This window comes from Carcharodon carcharias, chromosome 7 (genome assembly GCF_017639515.1).
Source record: "Carcharodon carcharias isolate sCarCar2 chromosome 7, sCarCar2.pri, whole genome shotgun sequence".
Classification (NCBI taxonomy): Eukaryota; Metazoa; Chordata; class Chondrichthyes; order Lamniformes; family Lamnidae; genus Carcharodon; species Carcharodon carcharias.
The window spans coordinates 192,316,188-192,341,444 of record NC_054473.1 but is presented as its reverse complement, the minus strand read 5'-3'; the positions used below and the strand labels follow the sequence as shown (position 1 = coordinate 192,341,444).

The 25,257-nt window shown below is 46.2% G+C and overlaps 2 protein-coding genes across 8 annotated transcripts in view; both read right to left on the bottom strand.

Annotated features, from left to right (window-relative positions):
- The window catches only part of tango6 (transport and golgi organization 6 homolog (Drosophila)), a 106,729-nt gene extending 89,117 nt beyond the window's left edge, over positions 1-17,612 (bottom strand). Inside the window, exons 1-5 of the mRNA XM_041191717.1 lie at positions 17,546-17,612; positions 15,779-16,449; positions 13,263-13,379; positions 12,302-12,449; positions 11,148-11,284 (exon numbers count right to left, since the gene is read on the bottom strand). Coding sequence (XP_041047651.1) covers positions 11,148-11,284; positions 12,302-12,449; positions 13,263-13,379; positions 15,779-16,449; positions 17,546-17,612 — 1,140 coding nt within the window. The remainder of the gene's footprint in view (positions 1-11,147; positions 11,285-12,301; positions 12,450-13,262; positions 13,380-15,778; positions 16,450-17,545) is intronic.
- Positions 17,613-18,454: 842 nt separating this feature from the next.
- fbxo31 (F-box protein 31) overlaps positions 18,455-25,257 on the bottom strand; it is a 94,277-nt gene continuing 87,474 nt past the window's right edge. For 5 of the 7 annotated variants that reach the window (XM_041192664.1, XM_041192665.1, XM_041192662.1 and 2 more), the window contains 2 exons: positions 22,108-22,490; positions 18,457-19,353 (listed from right to left, as the gene is read on the bottom strand). In XM_041192664.1, the coding sequence (XP_041048598.1) occupies positions 19,131-19,353; positions 22,108-22,490 (606 nt within the window). In that variant the 3' untranslated portion in view covers positions 18,457-19,130. Of the gene's footprint in view, positions 19,354-22,107; positions 22,491-25,257 lie in introns of all 7 variants that reach the window. The other 2 variants (XM_041192660.1, XM_041192661.1) reach the window with 2 other exon arrangements.

Sequence of the window (25,257 nt, the reverse complement as noted above, 5' to 3'; positions counted from 1 at the left end):
GGAAAAGGCAGGAAAGTGGAGTTGAGGATTCTCAGATGAGCCATGATTCACTGATTGGCGGAGCAGACTCGACGGGCCGAATGGCCTACTTCTGCTCCTGTGTCTTTTGGTCTAAAAGAGACTCTGACTCGGCTTCTTTCAAAAAATCAGAGCGATTAATTTATTATAAAACAAAACTCCTTTTAAACAAGTTTCAAGAACTGGTTGACACACGATTGTAATCTGGAAGTGTAACTAGCTAACCCTTTCAAACTTCCCCAGCACACACGCAGGCAAAGAAATGACACAAACAGACACACAGACAAACAAGAGACACACACACAGACAAACAAGAGACACACACAGGCAGACACACAGGCAGTCTCTGCAGAGTCAGACAGATAGAAAAAAAATTTTCTGAGAAAGGGAAAAAAAATTAAAGCTCATGGAGGTTCGATGTTGTCGGTCTGAAGTTCCCTCAGGTGAAGACATGCGCTGAGCCCAGTAGATGTCAGGAAGTTCACTAACAATGCTTCAGCGGAGAGGAGTATAGCTGGGCCAATTCCTCCTTTCTCAGCTAGCAAGTCCAAAATTACGCAGACAAACTACACTCAGGTGAGGTTTATCTGGCTACAGGTTGAGAACCACACAGGTTTCACAAAGCACAGGGAGAGAGGGAGAGAAAGAAAAAGAAAGAGAGCGAGCTAGTCGGGGTAGCCTCCTGTTCTCAGCCTTTCCCCAACAAGACTGAAATCAAACCACAGGGTCAAACTTAAGGCTTTTTCCTCTGCTATGTGATTGCCCTTGTGTCCTCCATCTTTTCATTAATTAAAGCTCAAAACAAACAACTCCTTCTCAACTACCATGTAGCTCAGGTGATTGCTTGGAAGAGGCTTCCTTGCTGACAGTTCCAAGATGAACTTACGGCTCTTGCGCAGCCTCTAAATGTCCAAATACTGCAATGTCCTTCCACATTTTTAAAAAGAAAAATCCAGTTTACAGATGTGATTCGAACAGTATATTTATGGTCAGACACCAAAACAGTTAATGGGGAAAATATCACTTCAAAAACAAATAATTCCAGCATACTAATTGGTATGACTTGTGAGGGGAGTGGAATCAGTGGTGAGCGTACACGGTTAGTCTGATATTACTGAGACAGTGGAGGACTGCGAGGGATGGTGGAGAATTGAGCCAGATATGTTCAGGGTACATGTGCAGCCTGACCCCATATTTTTGGATGATGGTGCCAAGGGAAAGGCATTGAGATGAGGCAAAGGGAGCCAAGGAAAGGTCCTTTGGGGATGACCAAGGTAACAGGGATGAGAAGAGAAGCCATTGTCGGAAATGCTCTGCCTAAGTAATAGATAAGAGCAGAACCAAATAACCCACTCAGCTGGACAACAGAGGAGAGGCGTTGGGAGGATCAAGTGGACAACCATGTCAAAGATGTACTGTACAGTCACTAAGCGTATCATTTATAAATTTCATTAGGGCCATTTGAGTGAGGTAACAACACATTTGAAGACTTTTGGAGGGGAAAGAGGTTACTGGAACTGGCAGGTAGCAGAGTTGAGGTCAAGATCACTTGCAAACAAGACTTCAAGTTGACAGATCAAAGTTGCTGCATGGGAAATCCTTGCTGCTGACTGGAATGCCTGGAGACAAGCAGTCAGGAAGGCATGGAAAAAGCAGAGGACAAAAGAAATGACCAGATGGTGGAAAAGAAAGCCTGGCAGAAGGAAAAAAATGAGTCAACCTCAAGCCAATGTTATTCATCTCTGCCAGATGCGGAAGGGACTGCCACTCATCAATCAGCCTCTCCAACCACACTGACGATGTTCAATTCAGCAGTGGCACACACCCTGGGTGCAGTCCATTGTCTCAAAAGAAGGATGGAAAAAAGTCAAGATCAAATTACCATGATCATATTGAACGACAGAGGAGGCTCAAGGAGCCAGATGCCTATTCCTGTTCCGATTACTTATATCATCATGTTTTGGTGATTGATCTAATGGAAGTGTTTGTGATGAAGAAAGGGTGGGGCAGGGTAAAAAGAATCAGACTGTTTCCAGTAGTTGAGGGGTAATAAATAAGAAATACGAACAGGAGTAGACCATTCGGCCCCTCGAGCCTTCTTTGCCATTCAATAAGATCATGGCTGATGATCTTGTAATTCGATTTCCACATTCCCATCTGTCTCCGATAGCCTTTGATGCCTAACAAGAATCTATCTACCTCTGCCTTAAAAATATTCAATGATCCCGCTTCCACCACCTTTTGAGGCAGAAAATTCCAAAGTCGCACAACCCTCGGAGAGAAAAATTCTCCTCATCTCTGTCCTAAAAGGCTGACCCCTAATTTTAAAACAGTGCCCCCTGTTTCTGGACTCACCCACAAGAGGAAACATCTTTTCGACGTCCACCTTCTAAAGGCTGTTCAGGATCTTGTATATTTCAATCAAATCATCCCTCACTCTTCTAAAGTCCAGTGGAAGCAAGCCCAGTCTGTCCAACCTTTCCTCATAAGACAACCAGGTATTAATCTTGTAAACCTCCTCTGAACCGCCTCCAATGCATTTACATCCTTCCTTAAATAAGGGGACAAAAACTGCGCACAGTATTCGAGGTGCGGTCTCACCAATGCCCTGTATAACTGAAGCACAACATCCTTACTTTTATGTTAAATCCCTCTCGTAATAAATGATAGCATTCCATTAGCCTTCTTAATTACTTGTTGTACCTGCATACTAACCTTTTGTGTCTCATGTACTAGAACACCTAGATTCCTCTGCACTTCAGAATTATGCAGCCATTCTCATAAACTCAGATGGCTACAGCACAGAAAGAGGCCATTCGGCCCATCGTGTCCATGCTGGTCAACAAAGATCTGACTACATTAATCCCATTTTCCTTGGCACATAACCCTGGAGACTATGGCAACGCAAATGAATATCTAAATACTTCTTATATGTTACTAGAGTTTCTGACCCTTTCAAACAGTGAGTTCCAGACTCCCATCATCCTTTGAGTGAAAATATTTCTCAACTCCCCTTTTAGTCTTCAAACTTTTACCTTAAATCTATGCCCCCTGGTTATTTACTCCTCTACTAATGGAAAAAGTGTCTTCCTATCCAGCCTATCTATGCCCCTCATAATCTTATACAACTCGATCAGGTTCCCTCTTAACCTTTGCAGTTCCAAAGAAAACAACTCCAGCCTGTCTAATCTTTCCTCATGGCTCAGACCCTCTAACCCAGGTAGCATCCTGGTAAACCTCCTCTCCAGTGCAGTCACATCCTTCCTATAATATGGTGACCAGAACTGCACGCAGTACTCCAGTTGTGGCCTAACCAGCGTTTTATACAGTTCCAGCATAAACTCCCTGCTCTTGTATTCTATGCCTCGGCTAATAAAGGCAAGTATCCCATTTGCCTTCTTAACTACCTTATCTACCTGCCCTGCTACCTTCAGGGATCTATGAATATGCACACCAAGGTCCCTCTGATCTTCAATACTTTCCAGGATCCTATCATTCATAGTGTAATCCCTTGCCTTGTTAGCCCCCGCCAAGTGCATTACCTCACACTTTTCCGCGCTGAATTCCATTTGCCACTGCTCTGGCCACCTGACCAATCCATTGATATCCTCCTGCAGTTTACGGCTATCCTCTTCACTATTTACCACCCGACCAATTTTTGTGTCATCCATGAACTTCTTAATCATAGCCCCTATATTTAAGTCAAAATCATTTATGTACACCACAAACAGCAAGGGCCCCAGCACCAAGCCCTGCAGAACCCCAGTGGACACAGGCATCCAGTCACAGAAACATCCCTCTACCATCACCCTCTGCTTCCTGCCTCTCAGCCAATTTTGGATCCAACGTGCCACTTTGCCTTGGATCCCATGGGCTCTTACTTTCTTGACCAGTCTGCCATAAGGGACCTTATCAAAAGCCTTGTTAAAGTCCATGCAGACCATATCAAATGCATTACCCTCATCAACACTCCTGGTTACCTCCTCAAAAAATTCAATCAAATTTGTCAAACACGGCCTTCCCTTAACAAAGCCATGCTGACTATTCCTAATTAATCCATGTCTCTCCAAGTGCAGATATATTTTGTCCCTCAGAATTTTTTCTAGTAACTTCCTCAACACCAAGGTTAGACTGACTGGCCTGTAATTTCCTGGACTATCCCTTCCTCCCTTTTTTAATAATGGGACAACATTAGCAGTCCTCCAGTCTGGCACCTCACCTGTGGCCAGAGAGGATTTGAAAATTACTGCCAGGGCCTCTGATATCTCTTCCCTTGCCTCTCTCAACAGCCAAGGCCTCTCATCTCATCCAGGCTGCAGATTTATCCACTTTTAAGGTCGCTAAACCTGCTAGTACCTTCTCTCTCTCTATGTTAATTTCCTCTAATATTTCACAGTCCTCTTCCCTGATGTCGATACCTGCGTCGACCTTTTCCATTGTGAAGACTGATGCAAAGTATTCATTGAGAACTACACCCACGTCTTCCAGGTCCACACACAGATTACCTCTAGTCTCCCTAATTGGTCCTACTCTTTCCCTAGTTATTCTCTTGCTCTTTATATATTTATAAAACCCCTTTGGGTTTTGCTTTATTCTACCCACCAATACTTTCTCATGCAGTCTCTCAGCTTTCCTAATTTCCGTTTAAAGTTCCCCTCTGCACTTTTTACATGAGATCATAGCTATAACTGAGACATGGATAAAAGAAGGACAGCATTGGCAGCTCTAAGGACTCTGCCATATTCAGTCCTTGGTTTCTGCCAAAAATTTGTCTTTTTTCCCCTTAATCCTAGCCTTTCTGTCCCATGACATCCAGAGTTCTCTGGACTTGGTCCCACCCGTCTTTATGGGAACATATTTGCCCTGTACTCTTGCTATTTCCTCTTTGAATACCTCCCACTGCTCTGACACAGTTTTACCTGCAAGTAGCTGCTCTCAGTCCACTTGGGCCAAATCACATCTTAGTAAAATTAGCCTTTCCCCAGTTTAGAACTTTTATCCCTGGCCCAATCTTATCCTTTCCCTTAACTATCCTAAATCTAACTGAGTTATGGTCACGATCTCCAAAATGCTCCCCTATGCCTCCCACCTGCCTGGGCTCATTTCCGGACATTAGGTCCAGAACTGCCCCCTCCCTTGTTGGGCTTTCTACATACTGACTAAAAAGTTCTCCAGGATGCAACTTAAGAATTTTGCTCCCTCGCTACCTTGCACACTAAAACTATCCCAGTTAATATTTGGGTAGTTAAAACCCCTACTATTACTGCCCTAATATTCTTACACTTCTCTGAAATTTGATCAAATATTTGATCCTCTATCGCTCCCTGACTGTTTGGGGGCCTATTGTCCACACCCAACAGCGTGTTTACCCCTCTTCAATCCTTCCCTCCGCACTGCTATAATTGATTCCTAGATTAATATTGTAACCCCGTCTCCTCTTCTATCCCCCTCTCTATCTCATCTGAATACCCTACAACCAGAAATGTTGAGCTACCAATGCCGTCCTTCTTTTAGCCATGTCTCGGTTATAGCTATGATCTCATGCTCCCACATGCCTATTTTGTGCCCACAGCTTGTCTGTCTTATTCCTCAGTTCTCCATTTAAGTGATACTCTGCATGATGAAATGTATGAGATTTAAAACAGAGTGCAGAAGGAACCTCTTCACACAGAGATTAGAGACTGTGGAATTCATTTCAAGGGTTAGTGGTTGAGGCAAGAACTGTCAACCTTCAAGGTTAGATTGGAGAGGTGGATGATGGAAGTGGGGGTAAAGAGCAGGTTAATGTGATTAGGACTATCCATTTGCAGAGAAGGTAAAAGCCAAAATAGAACTGGTTAGACTGAATAGCCGTTCCTGTACTGTAACATCTGTGTATGTCGCTGTGGAGAGCTGAGAGTGCATGTTGCCTGATCGGTTCCAGAGCTCCATCTACTGGGAGAGGAGGAGAGGCTGAGACACTGGCTGCTCCTCAATTAAGAGTGAAAAATTCTATTTAGAAGCCAACCCAAGGCATGACAAACTAAAGATTGTGCAACAAACAGAGCAAATTTAATATATTTAATGGATAATAGATACATAAGCCAATCAAAACTTCAACCTCACAATCTACCTGTCCATGACAGTATCGGTAGGACTGAACACCGCACCATCCTTGTGGAGACGAAGTCCCGTCTTCACATCGAGGATACCCTCCATCATGTTGTGTGACACTATCACTATACAAAATGGGACAGATTCAGAACAGATCTAGCAACTCAAAACTGGGCAACCATGAGGTACTGTGGGCCATCAGCAGTAGCAGAGCTGTTTACAACGCCAACTGTAATCTCATGGCTCGGCATATGCTGCACTCTCTCATTACCACCAAGCCAGGTGATCAATCCTGGTTCAATGAAGAGTAAACCTGGTTAAGCTACAACACAGGATGACTTACATGCTAACAGCAGAAGCAGCAGCTGACCAACAGAGATAAGCAATCCCACAACCAAAGGATTAGATAAAAGCTCTGCAGCCCTGCCACATCCAGTCGTGAATGGTGGTGGACAATTCAACAACGAACAGGAGAAGGAGGTTCCACCAGTACCGCCATTCCCAATGATGTGGGTGCCCAGCACACCTGTGCAAAAAACAAGGCAGAAGCATTTGCAGCCACTTTCAGCCAGAAATGCTGAGTCGATGATCCATCTCGGCCTCCTCCTGAGGTCCCCAGCATCACAGATGCCAGTCTTCAGCCCATTCAATTCGCTCCATGTGATATTAAACCACTGAAGGATACTGGATACTGCAAAGGCTATGGGTCCTGACAATATTCTGGCAATAGTACTGAAGGTTGTGCTCCAAAACTACCCAGCAATGTGGAAAATTGCCCAGGTGTGTCCTGCACACAAAAAGCAGGACAAATCCAACCTGACCAACTACCATCCTTTCAGTCCACTCTCAATCATCAGTAAAATGAGGGAAGTTATCATCAACAGTGCTATCAAGTAGCAGTTACACAGCAATAACCTGTACACTGATGCTCAGTTTGGGCTCTGCCAGGACTATTCTGTATTTGGCACAAGACCTGACCTCATTTGACAGTCTTGTGCCAAATACAGACAAAAGAGCTGAACTCAAGAGGTGAGGTGAGAGTGACTGTCTTTGACATCAAGGCTGCATTTGACAGGGTATGACATCAAGGAGCCCTTGCAAAACTGGAATCAATGGGAACCAGGGGGAAAATTCTCCATTGGTTGGAGTCATACCTAGCACAAAGGAAGATGGTTGTAGTTGTTGGGGGTCAATCATCTCAGTTCCAGGACATCACAGTTCCTCAGGGTTAGTGTCCTCGGCCCAACCAACATCAGCTGCTTCATCAATGGCCAGCCTTCCTTCCATCATGAGGTCAGAAGTGGGGATGTTCGCTGATGATTGCACAATGTTCAGCATCATTCATGACTCCTCAAATACTGAAGCAGTCCATGTCCAAATGCAGCAAGACCTGGACAATATCCAGGCTTGTGCTGACAAGTGGCAAGTAACATTCACACCACACAAGTGTCAGGCAATGACCATCTCCAACAAGAGAGAATCTAACCATTGCCCCTTGACATTCAATGGCATTACCATCACCGAATACCCCATTATCAACATAAATACTGTGACAACAAGAGCAGGTCAAAGGCTAGGATTCCTGCTGCAAGTAACTCACCTCCTGACTCCCCAAAGCCTGTCCACCATCTACAAGGAACAAGTCAGGAGTGTGATGGAATACTCCCCACTTTCCTGGATGGGTGCAGCTCCAACAACACTCAAGAAGCTCGACAACATCCAGGACAAAGCAGCCTGCTTGACTGGCACCCCTTCCACGAACATTCACTCCTTCCGCCATCAACGCACAGTGGCAGCAACATGTACCATCTACAAGTTGTGCTGCAGCAACTCACCGAGGCTCCTTAAGCAGCACCTTCCAAACCCACGACCACTACCATCTAGAAGGACAAGGGCAGCAGATGGGAACACCACCACCTGGAAGTTCCACTCCAAACCATTCACCATCCTGACTTGGAAATATATCGCCGTTCCTTCACTGTAGCTGGGTCAAAATCCTGGAACTCCCTCCCTAACAGCACCGTGGATTTACCTACACCACATGGACTGCAGTGGTTCAAGGTGGCAGCTCACCACCACTTTCTCAAGGGCAACTAGGGATGAGCAATAAATGCTGGCCCAGCCAGCGACGCCCAGATCCTGTGAAAGAATTTTTTTTTAAAAAAATGTTTATTGTCAAAGTTTTGGAACTGAGAGGTATACGCTGAAGATGTGAAAATATCTTATAAAATCCTAAGTAACCTGTCAAACCCCTTAAGAATTTATATTGTTTGTGAAATAACCTTTCGTTTTTCTAAACTCAGGAAATATACACCCACTCTAGTTAAACACTCCTCCCAGAACAATCTCTCATCCCAGCAATCTGTCTAGTGAAGCTTCATTGCATTCCCCTTAAGTCAAGTACGAAGATCCAAAACTGTATACAGTATTCCAGATTCGATCTCAGCCAGACCCTGCATAATTCACCCCACCAGCCTCAGCATTCAAAGGATCATCCTCCACCATTTCCTCCAACTCCAGCATGATGCCACCACCAAACACATCTTCCCTTCACCTCCCCATCGGAATTCCGTAGGGACTGTTCCCTCCGGGACACCCTAGCCCACTCCTTCATCACCCCCAACACCTTCCCATGCAATCACAAAAGGTGCAACACCTGCCCCTTTACTTCCTCTCTCCTCACAGTCCAAGGGCCAAAACAGTCCTTTCAAGTGAAGCAGCATTTCACTTGCACTTCCCTCAATTTAGTCTACTGCATTCGCTGCTCCCAATGCGGTCTCCTCTACACTGGAGAGACCAAACGCAGACTGGGTGACCAATTTGTAGAACACCTTCAGTCTGTCCGCAAGCATGACCCAGACCTCCCTGTCGCTTGCTATTTCAACACACCACCCTGCTCTCATGCCCACATGTCTGTCCTTGGCCTGCTGCAACGTTCCAGTGAAGCTCAACACAAACTGGAGGAACAGCATCTTATCTTCCAATTAGGCACTTTACAGCCTTCTGGACTTAACATTGAGTGCAACAACTTCAGATCATGAACTCTCTCCTCCATCCCTACCCCTTCTTGATCCTTTTTTTCAAATATTTATTTTTTAATTTTTAGATATACATTTTTCTCCCACCTATTATTATTATTTAAGCTTATTTTCAGTCAGTGTTTTATCCCCACCTTTTAGCCTATTTCGATCTTTTTTCCCCACATCGTCCCCTCCCCCCACCCTACCCCCACTAGGGCCATCTGTCACTTACACATTCTGCTTTCTACTGTTAATGTCACCATTAGCACCTCCTTTAGCCAGTATCACCACCATCAACACTCCTTCTACCTTTTGTTTATGACATCTTTTGCAATCTCTCCTTTGCCTCCACCTATCGCTGGCCTTCTATCCAGCTTCACCTGTCCCACCCTCCTTAAACAGTATATATTTCACCACATTTTTACCTCTCTTTAGTTCAGAAGAGTCATACCGACTCGAAACATTAACTCTGTCTTTCTCTCTACAGATGCTGTCAGACCTGCTGAGTTTATCCAGCAATTTTTGTTTCTGTGTCCTGTATAATTACAGTAAGGTTTCTTCATTCTTATACCCCAATCCTTTGGTAATAAATACTAATCTGCCATTTGCTTTTCTAACTGTTTGCTATACATGCATGCACACTTACACCAACATATCAAAGTTCTAGCCCTCGGTACAGGCCCTCCCCCACTTTATTGATTTATTAAAGGAAAACTTGCTCAGTTGGCAAAACAGCTGCAAGATAAAGTGAAGCTATGAGGCAGCTATTTATAGTTATACTGCAGAGGGTAGGCAGCACAATCTTATGGAATTTGGTAACACTGCAGTCTGGTAGCCTGAATAGCTTCTAGCTTCATATGATCTGATTACTGAAATAAATTGCAATGGATGTGAAAGGGAGGAAGTGGGGCGAAAGTGAAGAGAGAGAGACAGACTCTGGCCCAACAGAAACAGCACTCCATTTGAGTCCTCCAAGGAGAACAGAAAGGTCTCTCCACAAATCTCATTCCCACGCTCCCTGTCAGCCCTTTCACCTGCCCCTCATCACTTGAGTTCTCAGCATTTCAAAATCCTGGAACTCCCACCCTAACAGCACTGTGGGTGTACCCACACCACATGGACTGCAGCGGTTCAAGAAAGCAGCTCACCACCACCTTTTGAAGGGCAACTAGAGGTGGGCAATAAATGCTGGCCCAGCCAGGGAAGCCCACATTCCATGAACGAACTTTTAAAAATTTCACTGCTGTGGCCTGGTGAATCAACAGATTTCTGTACCAGGGTCAGCGTCTGAAAAGGCCATTCTGTACATTAGGCCAACCCTACAGTCCAAAACACACTGTTCACCATCAGTGACTGTCATTGAGTTTCTACCTAAATACCAGCCCAACTCTCTCTTCAAATTATTGATGTTGTTGATTTGCTCCCTGGACAGTTCCTTCAAAACACCTGCCACCTTACATGTCTGGGAGTTGCATCTGGTCTAACCATTCACCATCCCTCTGGATACAGCTGTTCTATCAGATCCATCCCCTTGTTTATCTCATTCGTCCATTTCCTGAGCTGATTCCGAGTCCTGTAATTTCATTCCCACTCATTGGTGTATAGTTCCTCATGGTTCAACCAGCCTCCCCTTGCCCACACCCACATCAGCCCACACCCACACCAGCCTCCCCGTGTCCACACCAACTGCCCGTGCCCACACCCACACCAGCCTCCCCGTGCCCACACCCACACCAGCCTCCCCATGCCCACACCCACACCAGCCTCCCCGTGCCCACACTCACACCAGTCTCCCTGTGCCCACACTCACACCAGCCTCCCCGTGCCCACACTCACACCAGCCTCCCCGTGCTCACACCCACACCAGCCTCCCCGTGCCCACACCCACACCAGCCTCCCCGTGTCCACACCAACTGCCCGTGCCCACACCCACACCAGCCTCCCCGTGTTTCCCCTCTAATTCTATGCTCTATGATTCTAAACAAACACTTGCATTAAAGAGCTGCTTGTCTTTACCTGAGGGCACACCTGCCTGTAGTAATCTGCAACAGACAGACACTGCTGAGGACAGGAAGCCAATATCCTGGCAACAGTATCACATTTCCTCCAATCAGCAGCAGCTGCTTCTGCACCCTGACCTCCAGCAATTCCAGCTGTGAACAGACAGTGAAGAAAGAAAAGTGAGATGTACACAGGATCAACACACAACTCATACACACACATCCTCATACATCCCCCGTACCCGTGTACACCTCCTACACCCGAACACACAACCTTGTACATCCCCACGAACCTGTGGAGGGAGAGGGGAGACTGGGAGGAGGAGGCGTTACCCAGCAAATCAACCAATTGACCAATCAAAAAAGTGCAGAGAACAAAAAGTGTGGATTATTATTGGATTGCGTCTTGGACCAAAACTATCAATTTTGGACCTAAGACCGTGCGGTAGACCCCATGCGCCCCCCGACACCGAGCAGTACGCCCCGTGCGCCCCCCGACACGGTGCGGTACACCCCCTGCAGCCCCCAGACACCGTGCGGTACTCCCCCTGACCCCCAGACACCGTGCGGTACTCCCCCTGCCCCCCCCAGACACTGTGCGGTACTCCCCCTGCCTCCCCCAACACTGTGTGATACGCCCCATGCCCACCGCCCCCGACACCGTGCGGTATGTCCCGTGCCCCCCCCACACCGCGCAGTATGCCCCGTGTCCCCCCGACACCGCGCGGTACTCCCCATGCCTCCCAACACTGTGCGGTACGCCCCGTGCCCCCTGATACCGCGCGGTATGCCCCATGCGCACCCCCCCCGACACCGCGCGGTACGCCCTGTGTCCCCCCGACACCGTGCGGTACTCCCCATGCCCCCTGACACTGTGCAGTACATCCCGTGCCCCCCGACACCGCACGGTACTCCCCGTGCCCCCCGACACCGCGTGGTACGCCCCCATGCCCCCCGACATCGCGCGGTACTCCCCGTGCCCCCCGACACCGCGCGGTACTCCCCATGTCCCCCCTACACTGTGCGGTACGCCCCGTGTCCCCCCGACACCGCGCGGTACGCCCCGTGTCCCCCCGACACCGCGCGGTACTCCCCGTGCCCCCCGACACTGTGCGGTATTCCCCCTGCCCCCAGGGACTGTCCGAACACCACCTCAGGCTGATCGCTTACCTCCAGCTCCTTCCACTATCCCTCTGACCACTGCCTGAACACCAGATGGCTTCATCAGCCTCTCAGACAGAAGCTGGCCACACCGACGTCGCAGCCAGGCTGGGGCCTGTGAGAGAGTCCGTGCTTTTCCCCCCATCGCAGACGCCACCTGCAAATACACAAGAACAGCAACGTCAAAAATACACAACAAACATCCCGCTCTCTGCAGCCAAGCTCTGAATGGTTGGCAATCACTTTACAGAGATGAGTGAACAGTTTCTCACTGTCCCTGCCAACTCCCCCAAAACAACCCACCTCTCCCTAACTACCTCCGATAACCTTCAATCCCCTGTTTATCAAGAATCTACCACTGCCTTAAAAGATATTCAAAAGCTCTGCCTCAACCACCTTTTGAGGAAGAGAATTCCAAAGTCTCTCAACCCTCTGAGAGAAATGTTTTCCTCATCTGTCTTAAATGGGTGACCCTTATTTTTAAACTAATTCTAGATTCTCCGACAAGAGGAAACATCCTCTCCACATCCACCCTGTTAACTTCCCTCAGGATCTTGTATGTTTCAATCAAGTTGCCTCTTAAGCTTCTATTAGATCAGCCATGATCTTATTGAATGCTACCCCACCCGCCGACGTCCCTCCTTCCAGCCCACCCCCCCAGATGCCCTACCTCTCCGCCGTCCCTCCTCCCTTGCCCCCCGCCACCTGACCCCTCCACTCCTCCCCCACCCACCTCCCCCCACAGACACTCCCACATGGCCCCACCCACCCGCAGTCACCCCTCCTCCCCAACCTCCCTGTCCACAAGCACCCCGCCTCGCCCCCACCCACAAGCACCCCTCCTCGCCCCCACCCACAAGCACCCCTCCTCGCCCACACCCACAAGCACCCCTCCTCGCCCACACCCACAAGCACCCCTCCTCCCCAACTCTCTTACCCCCTGCTAAGGCCCCTCCTCTCGCCCCCTTACCGGCTTTGCTCCTCCCTGTAAGATCAGCAACTCCTTGATGACAAGCGGTTGATATACTCGATCCAGTAGATTCTGCAAAGCCTGCTGGCAGCCCTGCTGCTCAGCAACAGTGAGACCCTGGCAAAGACACAGATGTTACACAAAACTACAAACCATCACCCTTAACCCTAACAACCGGAGTGCTGCAGCTTCACCTTTAACCCTAACAACCGGAGAGCTGCAGCTTCACCCTTAACCCTAACAACCAGAGTGCTGCAGCTTCACCCTTAACCCTAACAACCGGAGCGCTGCAGCTTCACCCTTAACCCTAACAACCAGAGTGCTGCAGCTTCACCTTTAACCCTAACAATCAGAGTGCTGCAGCTTCACCCTTAACCCTAACAACCGGAGCGCTGCAGCTTCACCCTTAACCCTAACAACCAGAGTGCTGCAGCTTCACCCTTAACCCTAACAACCAGAGTGCTGCAGCTTCACCCTTAACCCTAACAACCAGAGTGCTGCAGCTTCACCCTTAACCCTAACAACCGGAGCGCTGCAGCTTCACCCTTAACCCTAACAACCAGAGCGCTGCAGCTTCACCCTTAACCCTAACAACTGGAATGCTGCAGCTTCACCCTTAACCCTAACAACCAGAGTGCTACAGCTTCACCCTTAACCCTAACAACCAGAGTGCTGCAGCTTCACCCTTAACCCTAACAACCAGAGTGCTGCAGCTTCACCCTTAACCCTAACAACCAGAGTGCTGCAGCTTCACCCTTAACCCTAACAACCGGAGCGCTGCAGCTTCACCCTTAACCCTAACAACCGGAGCGCTGCAGCTTCACCCTTAACCCTAACAACGAGAGTGCTGCAGCTTTCATTTTATTCATTAAGCTAATGGGGTTTGTCAAACTCAGAGCTAAGAATCCATATATTTATTAAATCAATAAACTAGATAAACTAATCACTCTATAGAACTAAAGTAATTGGTTGAACAATAATTATAACTAATTAAACAAGAAAATACATGGCACAAAAGGTGATGTGCTGTGGCTGCAATATGTGGGAGTTTCTGGACAGCATTAAGGTCCCCATTATTATTTTACCAATGCCTTAATCTATAGTTAAGAAACTCTTAATGCACTTAGAAAATCATAGTATGATCAGGGAAAGTCAACATGGTTTTACAAAAGGGAAATCGTGTTTCACTAATGTTATTTGCTTCTTGAGGATGTAACTAGTATGATAGATAGAGGGGAACCAGTAGATGTAGTATACATAACTTTCCAAAAGGCATTTGATAAGGTGACACACAAAAAGGTTACTAGGCAAGATAAAGGCTCATTGAGTTGGGGGTGATATATTAGCATGGTCCTTTGAGCAGATGATGAATTCATCTAGTGCCATTCTCCTGCCTTCTCCCCATAACCCTGCACAATTTTCTTTGTCAGATAACAGTCTAATTCCCTTTGGAATGCTTCAATTGAACCTGCTTCCACCACACTCTCGGGCAGTGCATTCTAAATCCTAAGGGAGGCAGTTGCCACTGGACTAGTATTCCAGAGTAATGCTCTGGGGACCCAGGCTCGAATCCCACCATGGCAGACCGTGAAATTTGAATTCAGTAAATATCTGGAATTAAAAGTCTGACAACGACCATGACACCATTGCCAATTGTAAAAAAAAAACCCATCTGGTTCACTAATATCCTTTAGGGAAGGAAATCTGCCATCCTTACCTGGTCTGGCCTACACATGGCTCCAGACCCACAGCAATGTGGGACCCTTAGATACCCTCTGAACAACAGCAATTAGGGATGGGCAATAAATGCTGGCCTGGGCGGTGATGCCCACATCCCATGAACAAATAAAAAAAACACTTGCTGCACAAAAAAATTACTTTTGCTTCTTTTACTAGTTATTTTAAATCTATGCACTATCATTCGCGATCCTTTCGCAAAAATGAAAAGTTTCTCCCTATCTACTCTGTCCAGACCCCTCATGATTTTGAATACCCTGATCAAATCTCCTCTTAACCTCCTTTTCTCTAAGCAAAACTGTCCTAATTTCTCCAATCTATCTTCATAACTAAAGTTCCTCATCCCTGGAACCATTCTCATGAAGCTTTTCTGCATTTTCTCTAACGCCTTCACATCCTTCCTGAAGTGCAGCATCCAGAAATGGACACAATAATCCAGCTGAGTTCGAACTCTTGACTTATACAAGTTCAACATAACCTCCTTGCTCGTACTCGATACCCCTATTAATAAAGCCCAGGATACTTTATGTTTTATTAACTGCTCCCTCAACCTGTCCTGCCACCTTCAATGTTCTATGTACACATACACCCAAGTCCCTCTGCTCCTGCACCCCCTTCACCAGCCAAGATGTTCAGCCCCCGTTTTCTCCATGAGTGCTGACTGCCGAGATTCAGAGCCAGTTAATAATCTTCCCCTCAGATCTGTCATATAGGAAGTTGCAGTTTGTTTGCTTGTATTGATAGCTCCAGGTTGCTGCTATTAGGGTCAGTTATAGTACCTTCTGTCTCTCTCTGTCCTGCTGTGAGCCCTCCAGTGATACAGAGCTCAGTTGACATTTGTTTGGTGAATATCCCAGTTGGCAGAGGCTGGCTAACAAATCTCCAAGGTGCCTGGTTAGGACCAGGCTCTCTAAGGAAGGATGACGAGTGATCTCGAGGAGTGCCAGGGTGACAGCGTGAAGCCTCCACATTCTGCTGGGAAATGCCAAGCGACAAACCATCTTCTCAACTGTTGCGGCAAAATCCGACCTGCAGCCAAGAGGAGTTCCGACCCCTGGCAAGAGGTAAGGGCAGATCCCAAGAGTGATGACAAACTGCAGTGCAGACTGGACTGTTTTTTGTTGCGAGATACTCAGAGCATCAGGAGGTAGTGCCGGCGCACACTCTGGGGTCTTCGGGTTTGGTTTTGGGGGTGTGAACTGTGCAAGCAACTCAATCATCGCCTGCTTTAAACACAAGAGCAGCACCAATATCTCAGTAACAAAGTTCCACACAGCATCATCTGATCTCATTGGCCATGTGAACTGAGAGATCACCTGCTCCCTCAGCTGCTGCAAAGTTGTCCAGTCAGGATCCTGCTGCAGCTTCTGCTCCAGGATAGACAGATTGTGAGACAGCGTCTGCAGTAGCACATCCTCTTGGCTGCTCTGTGCTGTCAGCACACAGGCTTCTGAAAAGAATATAAAGGAAATTCATCACAATGAGACTAACTGAATAATTGGAATGCTATTCTCACCCCACAAGCTCTCTCTCCTGTTTGTCCCACACCAGCTCTCTCTCTCTCCCTGCTGCTTGCAATGCATTCGCCTGAAACGACAATGGCGAACCCAGTCCTGTCGACCCTGCAAAGTCCTCCTGACTAATACCTGGGGACTTATTCCAAAATTGGGAGAGCTGTCTCACAGATTTGTCAAGCAACAGCCTGACATAGTCATGCTCACAGAATCATACCTAACAGATCATGTTTCAGACACCACCATCACCATCCTTGGGTGATGTCCTGTCCCACCATAGTGGGGGATTCCGTGATGGTAATGCCATTGAATGTCAAGGGGCAATGGTTAGATTCTCTCATGTTGGAGATGGTCATTGCCTGACACTTGTATGGCACAAATTTTACTTGCCACATGACAGCCCAAGCCTGGATGTTTTATGCCACATTTGGACATGGACTGCTTCAGGATCTGAGGAGTCATGAATGGTGCTGAACATTGTGTAATCATCAGCAAATATCCCCACTTCTGACCTTATGATGGAAGGTCATTGGTGAAGCAGTTGAAGATGGTTGGGCTGAATACACTGCCCTGAGGAAATCCTGCAGTGATGTCCTGGAACTGAGATGACTGACCTCCAACAACCACCTTCCTTTGTGCTAGGTTTGACTCCAACCAGAGGGGAGTTTTCCCTTATTCCCATTGACTCCAGTTTTGCTCGGGCTCCTTGATGCACCACACTATCATGTGCTGCCTTGATGTCAAGGGCAGTCACTCTCACCTCACCTCTGGCGTTCAGCTCTTTTGTCCAAGTCTGAACCAAGGACAAAAGAGCTGAACTGATCATATGGAATAGTGAGACAAACTTGAGAGGCCATTGGGTGTACCCCTGCTCCAATTTCTTTTGTTCTTGGCAGAGGTTGGGAGTTTAAAAGGTGATGTCGAAAGAGGCTTTTTCAGTTGCTACAGTGCAACTTTTGGATGGTACACACTGCTGCCACTGAGACTCAGTGGTGGAAGGAGTTAATGTTTAAAGGTGGTAGATGGGATTGCCAATCAAGCAGATGGCTTTGTCCTGGATGATGTCGAACTTCTTTAGTTTTGCTGGAGCTGCGCTCATGACGAATTCAGTTACATGGACAGATTGGAGAAGTTGGTACTGTTTTCCTTGAAGAGGAGATTTGATAGAGGGATTCAAAATCATGAGGAGTCTGGACAGAGTAGATAAGAAAAAGCTTTTTGCATTGGTGGAATGATTGAGGACCAGAGAGCACAGGCTCTGGGGAGTTAGGAGGCAAGTTACTCATTGTAGAATTCCCAGTCTCTGATCTAAAGGTGGTATGCAGGTGGACTCTAGGCTGGAATTGAGTTCCCGTTACTCCAGTCTGTCCTCAGTGTAGGCAGGAAACATAATACAATTTCTAAAAGTTTCTTTTAATTAGGTTTTAGATAACAAAACTTAAATAATTCTTTTCAAACATAAAAACATTAAACTGAAAATTTCTCTTTTATAAATTTTAACATAAATATTAAAATCTTTTAAGCATAATAATTGTATAAACTGAAACTTAAATAATACTTTAATTCCTGATATAGTGTCATTATGTCTCCATTGATGGGTTTAGAGGGGTGGAGTTTGATGAGGTCTGAGAGAAACACCTGACCCAGGTATAATCGAATTTCTGATCAAATACAAAAATCATCACTTCCTCCTCATTCTATCCCTCTCCAAACACAATAAATGTAGTTGTTTGGTAGTACAAAACTTAAATATTGCTGGAAAGAGACATGCCGTCTAAGCTTTTCGTCTTGCAGTCATCAGGAGATTGCAAGAATACCATTGTAAAGGGAACAACAAGTCATACCACATTGAGAAGAGAATGCTGATTGGTTGGCAAGTGGACTCTGATTAGTACAGGCATTGCCATGGACATTGCAGCAGGGAACAGTTAACTGCCAAGCTTTTGTTCAAATTCAAACCAGACAGGTCAATCAAAGTCAAACTTGGCAATTAACTGTTCCCTCCTGCAATGTCCAAGGCAACGTCTGTACTAATCAGAGTCCACTTGCCAACCAATCAGCACTCATGCAGTATAAATTGTTGTTCCCTTTACTGTTGGCAATCTTGCAATCTGTACTGATGAACATAAGATGAAAAGCTTAGGTTTCATGTCTCTTTTTTTCAGCAATACAAAAGCATGTGTGTTCAACAATGTGTAACAAAATTAAAAGACAAAGCCCCTCAGAAACCCTCACTGAACCAACAAAGGTTACTCAGCATACAGAAAAGTCAAAGCTTCATTCGATCCTTATTCCCACCTTTGTTGTTAATGCACAAGCAAGCACTGGGAGATTCTCCGCACTCCCATCTACATTTCGTTCTCTATTCAGTCCACGCAGGTAGCTCTGAAAGAAACTTTATTACGAAACCATTGCAGCAATTATTACCTTCGGGTAGTAGCTCAGGTGAGAAGGGATGGGGTTAAAGGTGAGGAGAAGGTGATACGTGGTTCTGGCAACTTCAAACACCAGTCTTTCTTCCCAAAGTGCATGCTTTAGTGGACATGGGGAGAGACTGCTTTACACAGCTGTGATTGCTCATTGATACAACACTTCATTCCCTGAGAGCTGACATTAGTCAGGATGTCCATGACTGCATGCTCTTGAGCATCAATTCAAAAGCTTCTTTAAAAGGAGCCTGTGCACTTCTCAGCGAGTCTTCAATCCTGCTGTACAAGCTAAACGATTTCAGGTCCAGCCAGATGAAGCCGAAACATCGCTCATCAAATAGAACGAAAAGCCCAGGTGTCCTTTCAGGGCTGGTGAATCCATGTCCTGCTATCAGGCCAGTGCCGTAAAAACTAGCAATAAGGTAGAAAGACAACACACATTCAATATCACTAAAAAGAGTTGAAAAAAATTACTGTGCATGAAAAGTTTGTTAGTTATTTGCATTAATTATAATTACAAACTGATAGAACTGGGCAGACATCTTAATACAATCTATTCTAGAATTCATCAGGCCTCTCGTCTGTTCTGAAAGTTATAATTTTTTATAAATTGATTCCGGTAACCAGCTGGAGAGGAGCAAGAATGTCACCGACGAAAACCCGCCCTTCAATCTCTCTGAGTGGATAGCAAGGGACAGGCTTGAATTTTTAGATCACCTAATCACACTCTTTAAAATCTCAAAACTTTAAGCAACTTGCACTTATTATAGAGTCTTTAATGTAGAAAAAGACCACAATGTTTTACAGAGAAGAGAAAATATATAAGGTAAAGGGATGCGGACCAGACCCTGAACCATGGTGAGAGTTACAAGGGAGTATGGAGAAACTTGGGTGAGGTTTGCAGAGTGCTTGACAATGAGGATTTTAAAGGAGGGGTGGGAGGGATGGAATAGGCTGAAGTTTTTACAGGAGTAGAGGCTAAGGTGTTATAAAGGAAGCACAGCACTACCACTGAAAGAAGATTAGCCAGGTGAGGAGATTTCAGTAATGGGCAAGGTGTCAGCAGCCACAAGCCAAGTTTCATCAAAGCCAGGACCAATTTGTTCTTTGCTGATATTGGATGCAGGATGAATCTTGTCCCGGATAACAGGACTTTTTGTTCAGCTTTGAATAGTGTTGTAGTCACTTAATACCCACTGGAGCAGACAGGTCCTCCGTTTAGCATCTCATCTGAAAGAGGGCAGGTAATGCAGCACCCCCCCAAGTGGTAATAGGCCACTTAGCCACTTGAGCCCTGTTCTGCCATTCAATTATGACTGATCTACGATCTAACCCTATATACCCACCATTGCCCCATATCCCTTCATACTTTTGTCGTGCAAAAGTCTATCAATCAGTCTCAGTTTTAAAATTAGCGATTTCTCTAGCGTCAAGTGCCTTTTGCAGACCAGAGTTCCAAAATTCCACCGTCCTGAGTGTGTGTTTCCTGATTTTACCTCTGAAAGATCTGAGTCTAAAAATTAGAGCATGTCCCCTAGTCTTAGACAGCCCAACCAGTGGAAATCATTTCTCCATCTTTCCTGTCTGTTCCCCTTAATATCTTAAACTTTGATCAAATCAGCCTTTATTCTTTTAAATTCCAGGGAATACGGCCCTAGTTTGTGTGATCACACCTTGTAATTTAACACTTGGAGTCCAAGTATCATTTAGACAATCCAACACTTCACTCCTTCCAAGGCCCATATATCCTTCCCAAGGTGTGGTGCTCAGAACTGTTCATAGTAATCCAGGTGTGATCTAACCAGGGCTTTGTATATCTGGAGCTTGACTACTACCCACTTTTGTATTCTGTTCTTCTATTCCCTTTTTGATTATTTTCTCTTTCTGTTCATGACATTTTAATGATCCATGAACCTTGACCCCCCCAAATTTCCAACTTTTCACCATTTAGAAATACCCTGCTCCATCAATTAAGTTCAAAGCAGTTGACCCTGCATTGAAATCTATTTGCCACAGTTTTGTGCATTCATTTAATCTATTAATATCGTTTCGTAATGAAACACAAGGTTGTATCTGCCATGTGCCTGCCCATTTCATCAGTCTCTCCATGCCCTCCTGTACTTCCCATACCCACATCCAGGTCATTTATATTCAATAAGAAAAGCAATGGGCCTAATACTGACTCCTGGGGGACCCCACTGCATACCTGCCCCCAGTCACAAAAATATCCATTCACCACTACTCTGTCTCCTATCCCTAATCCAGTTGCCCAAATTATACACCCAAGTTAGCATCATGCTTTCAATACTACGTACTTATATTTTCCAAGCAAGTGTGTTGTCTGGCACTTCAAGTGCCAATTGAAAATCCATATGTACATCGAACACACTATATTTTCATCAATCCTCCCTGTTATTTCAAAGAATACAATCAGGTTAGCCAGACAGAGTTTACCTTTAACAAGTTCATGCTGTCGCTTATTAATCCATGCTTCTCAATGAATATTCATTTTTCCTGAAGAATTGGCCTCCAGTAGCTTTCCCCATCACTGGTACTAAGCTGACTGACCTGTAGTTACCAGGTTTATCCCTTTCCATTTTTCTTTAAGATAGGATCTAACATTGTAATCCCTCAGTCCCCTAGAATCATTTCATCAGAGGGAGGATTGAAAGATTGTGGGCAGAGTTTCTGCTATCTCTAAGTTAAAAGCAAAAAAACTGTGGATGCTGGAAATCCAAAACAAAAATAAAAATACCTGGAAAAACTCAGCAGGTCTGGCAGCTTCTGTGGAAAGGGGCCCAGTTAAACACAGATGCTGCCAGACCTGCTGAGTTTTTCCAGGTATTTCTGTTTATGTTTTTGTTCTGCTACTCTATCCTGGTAACTCAGCAATTTGGGATTTATCCCATTGGGATTAAGTGACTTGTTAAATTTTGAGTGACGGCAACCTGTTCAGCACCTCCTTTCTCTTTTTATCTTATTGAATACCTCTAATACTCTACTTCGTCCTCAAATCTCACATTAACTCCATCCTTTTCTTCTGTGAAACTAGATGCAAAGTATACCTTTAATACCTCATTCATGCCCTCTGCTGCCACAAGATGTTACCATTAGGAAGACCAATAATTTGTGGTATTTAGTGCCACACACTCAACAGTCCCTTACCAGGCTCTACACGTCCTTGGGTACACTTCATTTCGAGCCATCACTCCCACAGGTAAGACAAAGGGCTGCCCAGGCACTGGCGGTGCTGGTGACCCTTCGGCAGTTGCTCCCTCTGCTTCTCCTGTCTCAGGCTTCGTGCTCATTCCGGCAGCTTTCATTCTCTGGTCACCATTACATGCGGACTGCAAGCTGTCCATACTGCACTGCGCATTCTCCTGCCGGTGCCCCTGGTTCTGTTGGTCACATTGCACCTGTTGGTGAATCTCCAACACGATTCGGGATAGTTTGTCGAAGCTTCTAAGGTGCTCGATGTCAGGCAGCTGAACTGGGCGGGTGACATCAATGTGCAAAGTCAGCTGACCCGCAGGTACATTCGGGTCTCCCTGTGCTCAATAGTCAAAAAGAACTAAAGGTTAGTTTACATCTTTCGTCCCCAGTGGTGTCTCACCGGTTTATTCAATACTATACTGGACAATTACAAATGTTTCTCAAGTCCCTGCAATTACAATGTCACTTGAAATTTTAACCTACAGAATGTTGTGACATGCACTGTAAAAGCAAAATACCCAACATGTTATGTAGGCAAACTTGGCAACCAATGTGCACGGCAAGATGCCACAAGAACAAATGAATAACCCAGATGAGCTGTTTATCATGGTGTTAGCTGAGAGATGAATATTGGGTCAGGTCACTAGGAGAACTCCTTAGACTTGAAAACAGAGGGACACTGCCATCAACTGAGTCAAGATGGCACTCAATGGGCATTGCGCTTGGGCAAGTTACAGATATTTTCATAATTCACAGTAAGAGGGAGAGGTTATCAATACAATTTAAAATTCTGGAAAATTAAATCAATAATTCCACTCCACTTCCCAGGAACAAAGACTCCTCCACACAAGGAGCATATTCTCCCAGCAAAAGCCCGCCAAGACTTTTGATATCTTTTCCTGCAAACTACAGTTTCCAACACGATTGAGAGATTTCACCCTCCTGAAACACTGCGGGACCGGCGGTGAGCGCAGGCCCCGCGGGACCGGCGGTGAGCGCAGACACCATGGGTATAACAGTGAGCACAGACACCATGGGTATAACAGTGAGCACAGACACCATGGGTATAACAGTGAGCACAGACACCATGGGTATAACAGTGAGCACAGACACCATGGGACTGGCAGTGAGCACAGACACCATGGGACTGGCAGTGAGCACAGACACCATGGGTATAACAGTGAGCACAGACACCATGGGTATAACAGTGAGCACAGACACCATGGGTATAACAGTGAGCACAGACACCATGGGTATAACAGTGAGCACAGACACCATGGGTATAACAGTGAGCACAGACACCATGGGTATAACAGTGAGCACAGACACCATGGGTATAACAGTGAGCACAGACACCATGGGTATAACAGTGAGCACAGACACCATGGGTATAACAGTGAGCACAGACACCATGGGTATAACAGTGAGCTCAGACACCATGGGTATAACAGTGAGCACAGACACCATGGGTATAACAGTGAGCACAGACACCATGGCTATAACAGTGAGCACAGACACCATGGGTATAACAGTGAGCACAGACACCATGGGTATAACAGTGAGCACAGACACCATGGGTATAACAGTGAGCACAGACACCATGGGTATAACAGTGAGCACAGACACCATGAGTATAACAGTGAGCACAGACACCATGGGACTGGCAGTGAGCACAGACATCATGGGTATAACAGTGAGCACAGACACCATGGGTATAACAGTGAGCACAGAACCATGGGTATAACAGTGAGCACAGACACCATGGGTATAACAGTGAGCACAGACACCATGGGTATAACAGTGAGCACAGACACCATGGGACTGGCAGTGAGCACAGACACCATGGGTATAACAGTGAGCACAGACACCATGGGTATAACAGTGAGCACAGACACCATGGGTATAACAGTGAGCACAGACAACATGGGTATAACAGTGAGCACAGACACCATGGGACTGGCAGTGAGCACAGACACCATGGGTATAACAGTGAGCACAGACACCATGGGTATAACAGTGAGCACAGACACCATGGATATAACAGTGAGCACAGACACTATGGGTATAACAGTGAGCACAGACACCATGGGTATAACAGTGAGCACAGACACCATGGGTATAACAGTGAGCGCAGACACCATGGGTATAACAGTGAGCGCAGACACCATGGGTATAACAGTGAGCTCAGACACCATGGGTATAACAGTGAGCACAGACACCATGGGTATAACAGTGAGCACAGACACCATGGGTATAACAGTGAGCACAGACACCATGGGTATAACAGTGAGCACAGACACATGGGTATAACAGTGAGCTCAGACACCATGGGTATAACAGTGAGCACAGACACCATGGGTATAACTTTGAGCACAGACACCATGGGTATAACAGTGAGCACAGACACCATGGGTATAACAGTGAGCACAGACACCATGAGTATAACAGTGAGCACAGACACCATGGGACTGGCAGTGAGCACAGACACCATGGGTATAACAGTGAGCACAGACACCATGGGTATAACAGTGAGCAAAGACACCATGGGTATAACAGTGAGCACAGACACCATGGGTATAACAGTGAGCACAGACACCATGGGTATAACAGTGAGCACAGACACCATGGGTATAACAGTGAGCACAGACACCATGGGTATAACAGTGAGCACAGACACCATGGGTATAACAGTGAGCACAGACACCATGGGTCTGGCAGTGAGCACAGACACCATGGGTATAACAGTGAGCACAGACACCATGGGTATAACAGTGAGCACAGACACCATGGGTATAACAGTGAGCACAGACACCATGGGTATAACAGTGAGCACAGACACCATGGGTATAACAGTGAGCACAGACACCATGGGTATAACAGTGAGCACAGACACCATGGGTATAACAGTGAGCACAGACACCATGGGTATAACAGTGAGCACAGACACCATGGGTATAACAGTGAGCACAGACACCATGGGTATAACAGTGAGCACAGACACCATGGGTATAACAGTGAGCACAGACACCATGGGTATAACAGTGAGCACAGACACCATGGGTATAACAGTGAGCACAGACACCATGGGTATAACAGTGAGCA